At 39.8% G+C, this 14,769-nt stretch overlaps 1 protein-coding gene across 1 annotated transcript in view; it reads left to right on the top strand.

Moving 5' to 3' along the window:
- Nucleotides 1-223: 223 nt before the first annotated feature.
- Nucleotides 224-14,769, top strand: part of AP1AR (adaptor related protein complex 1 associated regulatory protein) — a 69,786-nt gene continuing 55,240 nt past the window's right edge. The window contains exon 1 of the mRNA XM_007940744.2: nt 224-306. Within this exon, the coding sequence (XP_007938935.1) occupies nt 224-306 (83 nt within the window). The remainder of the gene's footprint in view (nt 307-14,769) is intronic.

Below are 14,769 nucleotides of genomic sequence, written 5' to 3'. Positions count from 1 at the left end.
CCTGGCGCGGCGGCGGCCACTTGGCGGCTGCTGGAGTAACCGCTGCCTTTGTTCCGAACGCCTTGTCTCTCCCGTCACCCTATCCCCTCACGTTGTTGCTCTCCGGGCAGTGCGCCCCCGGCCCCGGATCCCTCTACAGCTCGTGCCGCGCGAATGCGGCTGCCGGGCCTGGGTTTGGGCTTTGCGCGGGAGAAGAGGAGCGGCGGTGCCTGGGAGGCATGCGATGGGGAACTGCTGCTGGACGCAGTGCTTCGGGCTCCTCCGCAAGGAAGCGGGGCGGCTGCAGCGCGTAGGAGGCGGCGGAGGGTAAGCCCTCGGGGGAGGGACCTGAGTTCCCTAGCTTCTGTTCTGCTCCTAATGGACAACCCTTTTACTGCGCGTAACCACTTGGAGGGTCCAGGAGCTCCGCCACACTAGCGCTTTAACACGCAGGTAGTCTTGGTGGAGGCCCTGTCGCCAAGGGCCAAGGCGGATTTCCCTGGGAAAGAGCTGGAGGAGGGGGCGGATGTCACTCTGCTGCTTCCAGCGTGACTCCTGTGGGCGCGCTGTCACTGGCGCTGTCACGGGGGGGAATTATCTCGAGGATGCATGGGGGCTCCCTCGCGCGAGTGGACACCAGGACCGACGCTCAGCACTCTGGACACACCCTACTTCGGGTTTATTACTCAGTTTTGTGCTTTTTATATGAATTAGTTGAAAAAAATTCCTTTGGAGTTAGCTTTGTTGTCTAAATATCTCCCAGATACTCAAACCTAGGATTGAAAATCGGAACCAAACCTACTTTGTGTAAAGTGTCAGAATTTCGCACTTTCTGGAACAGATTGCTTAGGTCTCAGGAGCTGTCCCATTTAACCAACAGTATTAGGTGAAAAGGTGTTCAACATAAGCAGACTGAAGCCAAATTATATATAATTTGGATCTTTTAGTAATGGAGACCTTATGAAATATAATTTCCCCGATCATCAGTCATTGAGTGCCACCTCCGTGTTACTCTTCTTACTTCAAAGTACTTAATTTAAGGTTTTATAATAAATGTCCCCATAATGGAATAGGGAGGACTTCTAGATCGTGTTTCTAGTTTAGTATTTTAGATTCCTTGACATTGGGGCTGTTACTGTTACAAGGGACATGACAGCGGAATCACCTAATAATATAGTTTCCACTTTTGTTGTGTGCATGCAACAATATAATTAAATTGCTTAAACAGACTTGCCTAAGGAATAATAGATGCCAGAAAATCTCTGGCTTTATTATTTTATTGTAGTTGTGTTGTAAGTGTTAAAATTGCCAGACATTATAACTGTAAAAATAGGCTCTTACACTCTAAATGAGTAAGCAAAAATCATTTATAGTTTACTTTGAACCATATTATGTGGTGTCTGTGGGACTTTTGTTTTGTTTTGTCCTATCATGGTGGTTTGACAGTTTTCCTTAGAGTATAGCATTAAAATTAGATTCTGCTGTCTGAGCACATGAGCTTGACAGCATGAGGAAGAAGCAAGGGGAAATCACTGAAACTTGTGTTAATTGCCTATACACATGTCATAAAAACATAATAGTGGGATCATACTCTCTGTTTGTGGGCAAAACTTGAGCAAGTTTTGCTGAGGCAATGAGAGTCTGTGGGCTGTAGACACTGTCTTCTAAAATCATTTAATGGTGAGAAGAGTTCTAACTTTTTTAATCCATAAGCATAGCTTTTGACAATTTCCTTTCTTGAGTCATCCAGTTAACCTGTTGTTTTACATAATTTTAAAATTATTTTAGAAGCTTCTAAAATAATATGAATGCTCATCTAAGCACTGAGAGACGGGTGACCGTAATAGTTGGTTGAACTTTACTCTCATTTCAGTTACTTTTTTTTTTAAAATCTCCTTGTACTTTTGATTCTTTCAGGTATAGGGTTGGATAGTTAACTAACTGGGAATTTATCTAAAGGTGAAAACGTTTAGGATAATCACAGAAACTTGATTTGGTTTATATTTGTCATTCTAGTGACCATAAGTAGAACAGGATATCCTTGCTCTGTGATGCTGGACATCACAGGTGTTTTATGATCCAGGACCTGCTTTCCTAGCCTTGCAGATTTTCCAGGTGTATGTCAAAATTAGATCATTCGATTCACTGTCCAATTTCACAACTAGAATTATCAATATTTTCATGTATAAAATACTAGAGAATTCGACTTTTTTTTTTCCCCCTAGAATGTTATCTACTGGTCAGATATCAGTATCAATCTTGAGTATGTTGGCAACCTTAATACTAATAGTTATTTGGTGATTAAAGCAGGGGGAGATGAATATTCTTAAAGAATAAATTTTAGGCATCCTAATGGGTCATCCTTCACTATGGAGGGAGATTTGCCTGAGTGCAGCTCTCTTGAGAGCTCTATCTGCTGATCACTGCTCCTTTTTCCCTTGGTAGTACTGGAAATCTTTTGTCTAGACTTTTATCATGTCCTTATTTTTTTTTCTTTCTCAGGCTGAAGGCCTGATTATGTTGTGTTGTGTTATATTTTAATTCCTTTAAAATTCTACCATGTATTTTCACAGTGTTCCATTTAAGATGTACTATCGTTTTATATAGGAGCTCTGGTAGCGTAGTGGCTAAGACACTTGACTGCTAACCAGAAGGCTGGCGGTTCAAACCCACCAGCCACTCCTCGGAAGGAAGATGGGGCAATCTACTTCCATAGTGATACTGTCTTGGAAACCCAAGGAGGGGTCACTGTGAGTCGAGCCCGACTCCATGGCATATAACAACACAACAACAACATCGTTTTATATGGGAGCTCTGGTAGCATAGTGCCTAAGGCATTTGATTGCTAACCGGAAGGCTGGTGGTTCAGACCCACCAGCCACTCCTCAGAAGAAGGTTGGACAATCTACTTCCATAGTGATACCACCTTGGAAACCCAAGGAGAGGTCATTATGAGTCAGAACAGACTCGATGGCAGTGGGTTTGGGTTTATTGTTTTATATAAAGGTATGAGCTTTTTTTTGTATCCTTCTAGAACATTCTATCACTTCCTATTTGCTGGGGACTGTTCTAAGCATTTTGATGTTGTTTGTTGTTAGGTGCTGTCAATTTTGTCCCAACCCATAGCAACTCTACTCAAAACAGAACAAAACATTGGCCAGTCCTATGCCATCCCCACAGATTGTTGCTATGTTTGAGCCTATTTTTGCAGCCATTGTGTCAATCTATCTTCTTGAGGGTCTTCTTCCCCTTTTTCACTGACCCTCTACTTTACCATCTCCTACTTTACTGATATCCTTTTTCGGGGACTGGTGCCTCCTGATGACATGTCCAAAGTACGTGAGACAAAGTCTCACCATCCTCGCTTCTAAGGAACATTTCAGCTGCACTTCTAGCCATTCCTTCCAGCTGTGTGTTCTATGAGTTATCCATAATTTGTTGTATTCCACACAGTTGAGTGCTATTGCATAGTCAGTAAAACACAAGTAAATATCTCTCAGCCAAGATTCATGTGATACCAGCAGTGATATCCATTGTTCCATGTCCTCTTCTTAATCTAGGCTGAATTTCTGGCAGTTCCCTGTTGATGTACTGCTGCAACCATTTTTGAATTATCTTCAGCAAAATTTTAGCTGAATGGGATATTAATGATGTTGTTTGGTCATTCCCCCATTCTTTTGGATAACTTTTCTTTGGAATGAGCACAGATAGGGAACTCTTCCCGTCAATTGACCAGGTAGTTAGCTGTCTTCCAGATTTCTTCACATAGATGAGTGACTGAGTGCTTCCAATATAATATCCATTTGTTGAAACATCTCCATTGGTATTCCATCAATTCCTGAAGGCTTATTTTTCACCAATTCGGTGCCACTTGGGCTTTTTCCTTCTTTACATTTTGTTCTTCATCTTATGCTGCCTCCTGCAATGGCTGAATGTCTACCAATATTTTTGATACAGTGACTCCTTCCATCTTCTTTTGATGCTTTCTGCATCATTCAATATTTTGCCAATAGAATCCTTCCAAACTACAACTTGAGGCTTGAATTTTTTCTTCAGTTCTTTCAGCTTGAAAAATCCTGAGTGTGTTTTTCCCTTTTGGTTTTCTAACTCCAGGTGTTTGCACATTTCATTATAATACTTTATTCTGTCTTCTCAAGCTGCCCGTTGAAATCTTCTGTTCAGCTCTTTTAGTTTAGCACTTTATATTTCCGTATTTGTTTACCACCACTGTCCTATATAGAAGATAACTCCTATTATGTTCATTATAAGTTGAAAACTGAAGGTTTGAAAAGTAAATTTGTCCAAATTTGCAGAGCTAGGGTTTAAGTCCAGGTCCCCTCAGCACTAGGAACTCTTGGTTCTTTATTTTGTAGATAATTATTTGGTTGATATTCTTTAGTGCATTAGCTTGTACTTTATCCCTGGAAAATCTTGTGAATATATCTTAACAACTTGGCTTTTTATTCTTTGTTACAAAATTCTCCCCCCCCCCTTTTTTTTCCCCTTTGAAACTATTCACTTGACATTTGTGCTGTGAAATCTATCTTATTTTCCTTTTCCTCTCCTGACTTTTCTTACTCTATTTGCGTATTAAATATTAAGTTTTTCTTTGTCTTTTCTTTATTTAGTTCTCTTCATGTATATACTATCCCTAAAGAAATTACATCCATACCTCTGATTTCAGTTGTCATCACTTCCAAATCTCCTATCTCTGCATAGACTTTTTCAAAGCTTCAGCACTATATTTTCAGTTGCCTACTGAAAAGCTACATTTGGATGTATGAAGCCTTCTCTAGTCAGTCTATCTAGAACAGCACATTTTCTTTTTCCACAGATTTCTTCTTTCTCTGCTTCATGTGTTCCCTAACTCCTGTAGCAGCACCATTCACAGTCTGCTAAGCCACAAACGTCATAGTTCTCTACCTCCATCTAATCATTGACTCAGTATCTCCTTAACTCACGCTGGACCTGTTGTCATGTGCTCATCAGCTTTCAGCTTTCAGACTGTTCTCCATTTCTATTTCTCACACTTCAACACATCCTCCCTTATTGTTACTGGACTTAGGCTTTCTAAACCCAGTACTGAATTGTGCCTTTTCCTTTCTTAACGACTTGCATATGCTTTCTAATTTCCTACAGCTAAATTGCTCAGCCTTTTCTCTGGGACAGCGTGATGATTGCATGGCATGGCATTCAAATGTGCACCATAGTGAACAGGATTACATGCAGTTCCCCATTTGGATAGCTGTAATCTCACTTTTTTTTCCTTCATTCAAAAAATCATAACAAAATACCACTAAATGACAATAATATTATTAAAAGGATAATATTGGATCTATTTCTAATTTCAAAAAATAAAAAAATAGTGTTTTAACTATTTTTTCTATGCGTCATTATGTTCCACTTGGTAGTAGTATCAAGTTTAAACCCTTTACAAGGTAAAATACCAATGTATTGCCAGAAGAATGAACAAATCTGTTCCTGGAAGAAGTACAGCTGTAATGCTTCTTAGAAACAAGAACGGCCAGGCTCATCTCACCTACTTTGGTTCAAAGGGACCAGTCCCTGGAGAAGGATATCATATCTGGCAAAACAGAAAGTCAGCAATAAAGGGGAAGACCCTCAACGAGATAGTTTGACACAGTGGCTGCAACGGCGGGCTCAAGTATAGCAGGGATGGTGAGCATGATGCAGGACTGGACCATGTTTCATTCTCTTGTACCTAGGGTTGCTATAAGTCAGAATCGACTTGACAGCACTGAACAACATCCTCTGTCATTCCTGTTTTGGTTACTTAGTGCTGCTCTAACAGAAAAATACCACAAATGGTATGGCTTCAACAAACAGCGATTTATTCTCTTATAGTTTTGGAGGATAGAAGTCCAAGTTCAAATTGCAAGGCTCTAGGGGCTGAGGGAAAGCCCTTTCACCTTGGGCTTCAGCTCTGCCTCTTGCTCCCAGCCCACTAAAATTAGAGGCTTTCTTCCCGCAGGCAGCTACTAGCTGCTGAGGCTGACAAACCCAAGGTCAACAAGTAAAAAGGCACAGTCCCAATATTACCAAACCACATGGCAGGCTGCTAATTCAAGTCCATTAACAGTCCCAGTATCGGCAGACAGCATGGCAGGCTGCTGAACAACAACTCAGCTATATGCAGGGTCCAAGTGTGCCAAAAGCTGCAGACCTTTTTCAGTGCTTCTCCTTATACACTGGAAGCAGACCACATCCCTAAGGCAGCTACTCAACTGCTGCAGTAGATTCCACCATAGAGTTGATTACCAGTCTCACCATGGGGAGTAACTGCATCCAGCTGCCCAGCCAGTCAAAACCAGGCCCAGCCAAGTTGACACATAACCTTAACTATCACAACTCCCCTCACCACTCTCCCAATATCCTGTAGACCAGATGAAGTAGACTTGTTCCTATTTTCCTAAAATACAGTGCCCTCTTACTCTTGTGCCTTTATATGTGATACTTCTTTTTTATTTAAATATTATGTATTTTTTTTTGTTGAGACTATATAAAGCAAAACATATAGTAATCAACAATTTCTACATTTACAATTCAAAGACATTGATTACATTCAAATTATGCAACCATTCTCACCCTCCTTATTTGAGCTGTCCTCCCCCATTAACATAAACTCACTGAGCCCCCTGAGGCTCCTATCTAATCTTTTAAGTTGCTGTTGTTAATTTGATCCCCTATAGATGGTGGGTCAGAATGGAAGGCACATAAAAACAACAATACATAGGTACTTCTCAAGGAGCTCTTCTGGTGCAGTGGTTAAAGTGTTCAGCTGCTAACCAGAAGGTTGACAGTTTGAACCCACCAGCTGCTGTACAGGAGAAGATAAGGCAGTCTTCTTCTTTAAAGATAAGATATACAGCCTTGCAAACCCTGTAGGGCAGTTCTTCTCTGTCCAGTAGGGTCACTACAAGTCAGAATCTACTCTATAGCAGTGGGTTTTGTTTTGTTTAGATAGTTCTTAAAAGAGCATAATGTTCTTTTTTTACTAGTTAAACTAAATTCTTGTTTTAAGAAGACTTTAGGAATGTGTTTAGTTTAAGGTTTAATGATTGTATCAGGGCCATAGTTTCAGGGGTTCATCCAGCTTTCATGGCTCCAGAAGTCCAGAGAATTTGAAATTCTCTTCTACATTTCCCGCTTTGATCAGGATTCTTTTACAGAATCGTTGATCAAAATAGTAATGGTTGCCAGGCACCATCCAGTTCTTCTCAAAGCAGAGGAGACTTATTCCTGGCTCTTTTTCTTCTGTTGATCTAGGGAAATAGAGACCAATTGTTGTGCCTTGGATGGCAGCTTGCATGCTTTTAAGATCTCAGGAACTACATAATGAACTAAGAGGTAGAACAGAAGAACTAAACATGCTATTGCTGGGATGATCCATGAAACCATGACCCTAACTAAACCTGCAAGTCAAGGAACCAGATCCCTTGAGGTGTTTGGTTGTACATAAGCAGTCTCAGCAGCTATTCTCTTTATTGTTGTTCTTGTTGTTAATATATCTGTATGTGTGATATATATCTATATGTTAATATATCTGTATGTGTGATTCTTACCTAGAATGCCTCTTTCCTGTTTTTGATTCTATGTGTACCCCTTATGAGGACCTCATATATTACAGAGTGAAACTGCTCCGTAGAATTTTCTTGGTTATAATCATTATGGAAGCAGATTGCCAGGACTTTCTTGTGTGGAGCTAACAGGTGGATTCAAACTCCCAGCCTTTTGGTTAGTCACAAACGACTTGCATCATTCTTAATTATTACCTTCCCTATGAAACCTGATCTAATCCCTTGAGATGATATTGTTTCCCTAAGGAAATAAGTTTTACAGTTTTTTTTCTATATAGTCTATATCAAAAGTCTGCAAATTTTTTCTCCAAAGGACCATGTAATACAAATTTTAGGCTTTGCAAGCTATATGGTCTCTGTCACAGATACAGTCATGAGCTACATAAGGTGCATTTGGGCAATGTCCAACTGACTATACATTATGGTCCCAACCCCTGTAAAGCCTATTATATTAAAAATACAAGGTACATGCAGTGGTTTATAACAGATAGGCATTACTTTGTGATATTCAACAAAACATTATTATTATTATTATTCCTGCTTTATTATGTTGAAGATGTTTGAGTGTATCTAGAAGTGTTTCTTTAATATTTTTATACATAGAAACCAAAAAAAAAATAAATCTTATTGCTTTTGAGTCAGATTCAGCTCATAGCGACCCCTCCTTGGGTTTCCAAGGCAATGGCTCTATGGAAGTAGATTGCCCAACCTTCCTTCCAAGGAGTGACTGGTGAGTTTGAACTGCCAACCTTCTGGTCAGCCATCAGATGCTTTAGGCACTACACCACCAGAGCTCCTCATAGAAAGGTACATTATATACTATATACTAAGACAAACATTTGACTAACTGATGTTAGATATAAACTGTATCTAAATGTTCCAACTCACATACAGATTTGATTTAAGGACAGATTATGAATGAGTAATCCAGGAACTGCCTATATATAATATGGTGTTTACACAGTATCCTAATCATATAATGTCTGATTTCCGAGAACATTTTGGGGACATTATGCGACTTATGAGTGTATTATGAACTTGGAAGATCTAGAAAACAGTGTTTTCCACTATCTTCATTTTTTTTTTGACTGTTAAGATAATTCCCTAACTTGGGAAAAACACCATATACTCACATACTTACACACATCTTATCAATTTTATATTGATTCACTCTTTATTTTTTTTTTTAAGAGACCATATAAATTACTGATGAGAATTTAAAAATATTATTTGATAATGCATATTGCTAAAGTAGAGTAATCAACAGTATTGTAAGACACACTGATTAAGAGATTCTCTTAGTGCATTAAGAGATTCAGTTTGATTTTCTGCATGTTTGTCACCATTGAAAAATATGAAAGTATAAGATATTTCTCTTGAGATTTCAGAAGCTAGGAAGGAAAATACTAGTGGACTGAAATGGATGTGGATTTCTTAAACATTCTGTGTTGCACCTTAAATCCTCCCCAAAGCTCTGTCCTGAACCTTGCTCTGTTCTTCCTTAATATATTCTCCTTCCTTAATGCAGTACTTCCTTATAGTCATGAAAACACATGACTTTACCTACTACCTGTTTACCTGTGAGCTCAGTCTTCTCAGTCTGAGGCTCCAGAATATATAATCATCTACTGAATATTTCCCCTTGTGTATCAGTCATAACCTTAAAAGCAGGTGTTAAAGTTAAACCCAGCTTTGTTTTCTTCCCATAGCCCTTCTTTTTTTTTCCCCCCTCACTTTTTATAAACCACAACTAATTGGACTACTTTGTGCCCTACCTTGTTAGTGGTAAAACAGTAAACTAAACTTGAGAATCATGTTAAAACAGTAAACTAAACTTGAGAATCATGTTAAAAACCAAACTCACTGGCATCGAGTCAGTTCCTACTCATAACACCCCCCACTGGGTTTCCAAGGCTGTAAATCTTTACAGAAGTAGACTGCTTCATCTTTCACTCATGGAGTGGCTGGTGGGTTCGAATCACCGACCTCCTGGTTAGCCACCAGATGCCTTAATTACTATACCAACAGAGCTTCTTGCAAATCATAGTAGACTCTTCCTTTTCATTCACCACAAATTCAGGGGATCTATGGATTCAAGATCTATGGTTATTACCTTCTGAATGGCTTTTGTATCTGTCAGCCTTTGCATTCTCCTTGGCTTAGTACAGACTCTTCTGTCTTCTGCATATGCAGCTCTACAGTCTTGACTGAACTCTTTTGGGCTTGTGCCTCTCTAGTCTGAAAAAACAAAAAAGAAATAAAACTTTACTTACACTCTCAAATCTCCCTCCAGCTAGTACCCATCTCCTATGTTTCCACTATAATAACTTTCTTAAAAGAATTATCTAATCTTGATATCTCCATTTCTTCACTCTCACCTGGTCTTCAAGGCAGCCTTAACATTTAACCTCCCTTCTCCCCCTCCCCATCAAAATCCAGTAGATATCGTTATTAATCCTCATTGTTCTTAATCTTTTAATGGCACCGATGCTGGTGACTACTCTGTTAACTTTGTGATTTCACATTATCTGTATTCTCTCCTCCTCGCTGAATGCTTTTTCTCTATCCCTTGTACATATTTATTTTCTTGGTCATTAAATGTTGTAATTCTTCAAAATTTAAAAACATATTAGTCTCTTCTCACACTATAACTATACTCTTCTTAAGGAATGGCATGCATAGAGTCACTAACCTTGACCCTGCTCCCCAGCATCTCTTATTTCTAGTCCATCTCCAAGGCCAGATGATGTTTTTTTATTTAACCTCCTAAAAGGTGTTTTTAATCCATGCACTTCTCTCACTGCTGCCACCTCAGTTCAATCTTTAATGATTGCTTGCTTGAATTTCCAACACCCTGTGCTAAAAAAGCACTCTTCCTCATTTGCCATTCACTGACAATATTTTCTTTCATAACATTTATCCTCCATAACTTTGTAGACACCGGATATTTATTTGTTTATTATCTGTTCTCCCTTAATAAAGTATAAATTCTGTGAGGTCAGGGACTTTATTTACTCCTATGTCTCCAGTTCGCCAGCAGTGCATTCCACATAATTGTTGTTGTCACTGAGTGCTGTCAAGTCACCTCTGACTCATAGTGACCCTATGTACAACAGAATGAAACACTGCCCAGTCCTGCACCATCTTCACAATCCTTGTTATGCTTGAGCCCATCATTGCAGCCACTGTGTCAATCCATCTCATTGAGAGTCTTCCCCTTCATCGATGACCCTCTACTTTACCAAGCATTATATCCTTCTCCACGGATGTCCCTTCTAACATGACCAAAGTAGATGAGAGGAAGTCTGGCCATTCGTGCTTCCAAGGACAATTCCAGCTGCACTTCATCCAGAACAGATTAGTTTAGTCTTCTGGCAGTCCATGGTATTTTCAGTATTCTTTGCCAACACCACATTTCAAAGGCATCAGCTCTTCCTTTGGTCTTCCTTGTTCACTGTCCAGCTTTCACATGCATATGAGGCAATTGAAAATACCATGGCTTGGGTCAGGCAAACCTGACATCTTTGCTCTTCAACACTTTAAAAGAGGTCTTTTGCAGCAGATTTGCCCAGTGCAACACGACATCTGATTTCTTGATTTCCATGGGTATTGACTGTGGAGCTAAGTAAATGAAATACCTGACAACCTCAAACTTTTCTCCACTTATGGTGATGTTGCTTATTGGTCCAGCTGTGAGAATTTTTATTTTCTTTATGTTGAAGTGTAATACATACTAAAAACTTTGATCTTCATCGGTAAGTGCTTCAAGTCATCTTCACCTTCAGCAAGCAAGGTTGTGTCGTCTACATATAACAGATTGTTAATGGTTCTTCCACCAATCCTGATGCCACATTCTTCTTCATATAGTCCTGCTTCTCAGAAAATTTGCTCAGTGTACAGATGAATAAGTATGGTGAAAGGATACAAACCTCACGTACACCCTTCCTGATTTTAAATCATGCAATATTCCCTTATTCTCTTTGAACAACAGTCTCTTGGTCTATGTACAGGTTCATTATGAGCACAATTAAGTGTTCTGGAATTCACATTCTTCTCAGTGTTATCCATAATTTGTTACGATCCACTTAGTCAAATGCCTTTGCATAGTCAATACAACACAAGTAAACATCTTTCTAGTATTCTAAGCTAAGATCTATCTGACGTAAGCAGTGGTATCTTTCATTCCACATCCTCTTCTCAGTGCAGCTTGCATTTCTGGAGGTTCCCTGTCAGTATACGGCAGCAACCGTTTTTGAATTATCTGCAGCAAGATTTTACTTGTGTGTGGCATTAATGATACGGTTCTATAATTTCCACATTCTGCTGGATCACCTTTCCTTGGAATGGTCACAAATATGGATCTCTTCCAGTCACTTGGCCAGGTAGCTGTCTTCCAAATTTCTTGGCATAAATGAGTAAGCCCCTCTAGGCCTGCATCTTTTTGTTGAAACATCTCAGTGAGTGTTTTGGTTACTTCATGCTGCTTTAACAGAAAATACCACAAATGAGATGGCTTTAACAAACAGGAGTTTGTTTTGGAGGCTAGAAGTATAAGTTAAAAGTGCCAGGTTCTAAGAGCTGGGTGCCTGCCTGTTGACCCGGGGCTTTAGCTCTGCCTCCTGCTCCTGGCCCACTGAAGCTGAAAGTTCTTTTCACTCAGGCGGCTGCTGGCTGCTGAGGCTGACAAACCCAAGGTCAGAAAATAAAAGTGGCACAGTCCCGACCGATATTACCAAACCACATGGCAGGCCATTGATTCAGGTCCATTAAGAGTTCCAAGATCTTCAGGCAACATAGCAGGCTACTGAATAATGACTCGGCTACATGCACAATTCAAGTGTGTCACAAGCTACAGACCATTCTTAAGTCTCTTTTTATACTGGGAGCACACCACATCCTGAAGACAGCTGCTCACCTGCTTACAGTAGATTCTGCCATGGAGTTGATTATCAGTCTTATGGGGAATACTACACCAGCTGCCCAGCCACTCAAAACCAGGCCTAGCCAAGCTGACACATAACCTTAACTACCACAGTGGATATTCCATCAATTCCTGGAGGCCTGTTTTTTGCCAATTCCTTCAGTGCAGTTTCAGGACCTTCCTTCAGTACTATTGGTTCTTGATCATATGCTACCTCCTGAAATAATTGGACATCAACCAATTCTTTTTGACACTATGACACTGTAATCCTTCCATCTTCTTTTGATGCTTCCTGTAGTGTTCCATATTTTGCTTATAGAATCCTTCGATATTACAACTTGAGGCTTGAATTTTCTCTTCAGTTCTTTCAGCTTGAAAAATGCTGAGTGTGTTCCTCCCTTTTGGTTTTCTCACTCCAGGTTTTTGCACATTTCATTGTAATACTTTGTCTTCTCAACCTGCCCTTTGAAATCTTCTGTTCATTTCTTTTTATTTCAGCATTTCTTTAGCTACTCTCCTTTCAAGAGTAAGTTACAGAGTCTCTTCTGACATCCATTTTGTACTTTTCTTCCTTTTCTATATTTTTAATGACTGTTTGCCTCCTTCATCTATAATTTTCTTGATGTCATCCCACAACTTATCTGGTCTTCAGTCATTGCTGTTCAATGTGTCAAATACATTCTTCCGATAGTCTCTAAATTCAGGTGGGATATAATCAAGGTCGTATTTTGGCTCTCATGAACTTACTTTAACTTTTTATCTTCAGCTTGAACTTGCATACGTGCAATTAATGGTTTCTTACAGTCAGTTCCTGGTTTTGTGCTACATAGTAGGCACTTCAAAAATATTTGTAGACTGAAATTAAGAACATAAAAATGACCAGAATTATTAGTCGGATGGATACTGGTGAAATATCTGAGATTATGACCCTGCTTTACCTTTCAGGCCTGGAGTTGGACTCACTCCTGTGGGTTAGCTCTCAGCCAAACAGTAGAAAGGCTTGTAAGCTGAACACCTACTCCAGGGAGATGCACCTCTTAGGACAGTCAACTGTGAGATATTGGAAGGCCAGCATTTGCAGAGGGGGAAAGGAAGACAGACAGGAGTGCATAGGTAAGAGGGTCACAGGGAAAGGGTCACCACAGGGAGGAGGTGGGAGGAGAGCTATTCCTTTGAGGGGATTTTAATTGGCATCATGAAACAAAATGTGTATGAACTGTTAAGTGTAAAACGAATCTGCTTTGTAAGTTTGCACACAAATCACAATAAAAAATTTTAAAAAAGGAAAATTTTGTAGACTACCAGCTGGTTACCCACATGTATTCTTGACTTTTTTATTTATCATGCATCTTTGAGTCAAAGCTATCTTAAATACAAATCTGTGACACAGATTCTTCAGTGGCTTGCCATTGCTCTTCAGACGAAGACTGAAATCTTACATAAAGCTCACAGGTCCTGAATTGTCTATTCTTTGTCTGCCTTTTTTACTTCATCTTGTGTCATACTCTTCCTGGAGTCATTTCTCCCCCTTTTTACTTAGATAACTCCTACTCACTCAGCTTTTAGATGTCAGCTCAAGGATCATTTCCCACAGAAAGTCTTCCCAAACCACCTCCTACACTCTAGGGGATAAGCCTTCACACCATTGTGGAACCATCTTCCTTTTCTTCTGGTTGCTTCCTCAGGTTATAATTACACCTTTAGTTGTTGTTGTTGTTGTGTGCCAGGTCATCACTGACTCATAGCGACCCCTCCTTGGGTTTCTGAGGCAGGATCACTATGAAAGTAGATTGTCCAGCCTTCCTTCTGAGGAATGGCTGGTGGGTTTGAACCACCAACTTTCCAATTAGCAGTCAAATGCCTTAGGCACTACACCACCAGAGCTCCCATATACCTTTAATAGGGTGATTATTTAATCATTCTGTTTTCTGCTTTCAGTATAAAGGAGGGTGCCTATGCCTGTTTCTGCTTATCAGTGAATACCTCATTCCTAGTTAAATGCCTAATACTTAGTAGATATTCAGTGTATACTTGTTGATAGCATGAATGAATGCAGTTTCTTAAACATACTATAATCTTTTCATTGCCGCTTGCCTTTGGTAGCTGCTGCTTCCTGAAATGCCCTTTTCCTCTGTTTAGAGGTTTGACTGATTTCTCTTCAGTTTGATTTTTGATGCCCCTCATTTGTTGTTGTTGTTGTTGTTAAGTGCCGTCGAGTCGTTTCCGACTCATAGTGACCCCATGCACAGCAGAACGAAACACAGCCTGATC

The sequence above is a fragment of the Orycteropus afer genome, unplaced genomic scaffold, assembly GCF_000298275.1.
Source record: "Orycteropus afer afer isolate SDZICR_OR568_19922 unplaced genomic scaffold, OryAfe1.0 scaffold00071, whole genome shotgun sequence".
Taxonomy (NCBI): domain Eukaryota; kingdom Metazoa; phylum Chordata; class Mammalia; order Tubulidentata; family Orycteropodidae; genus Orycteropus; species Orycteropus afer.
The sequence above is the reverse complement of the archived record's forward strand: the minus strand, read 5'-3'. Positions and strand labels throughout refer to the sequence as shown.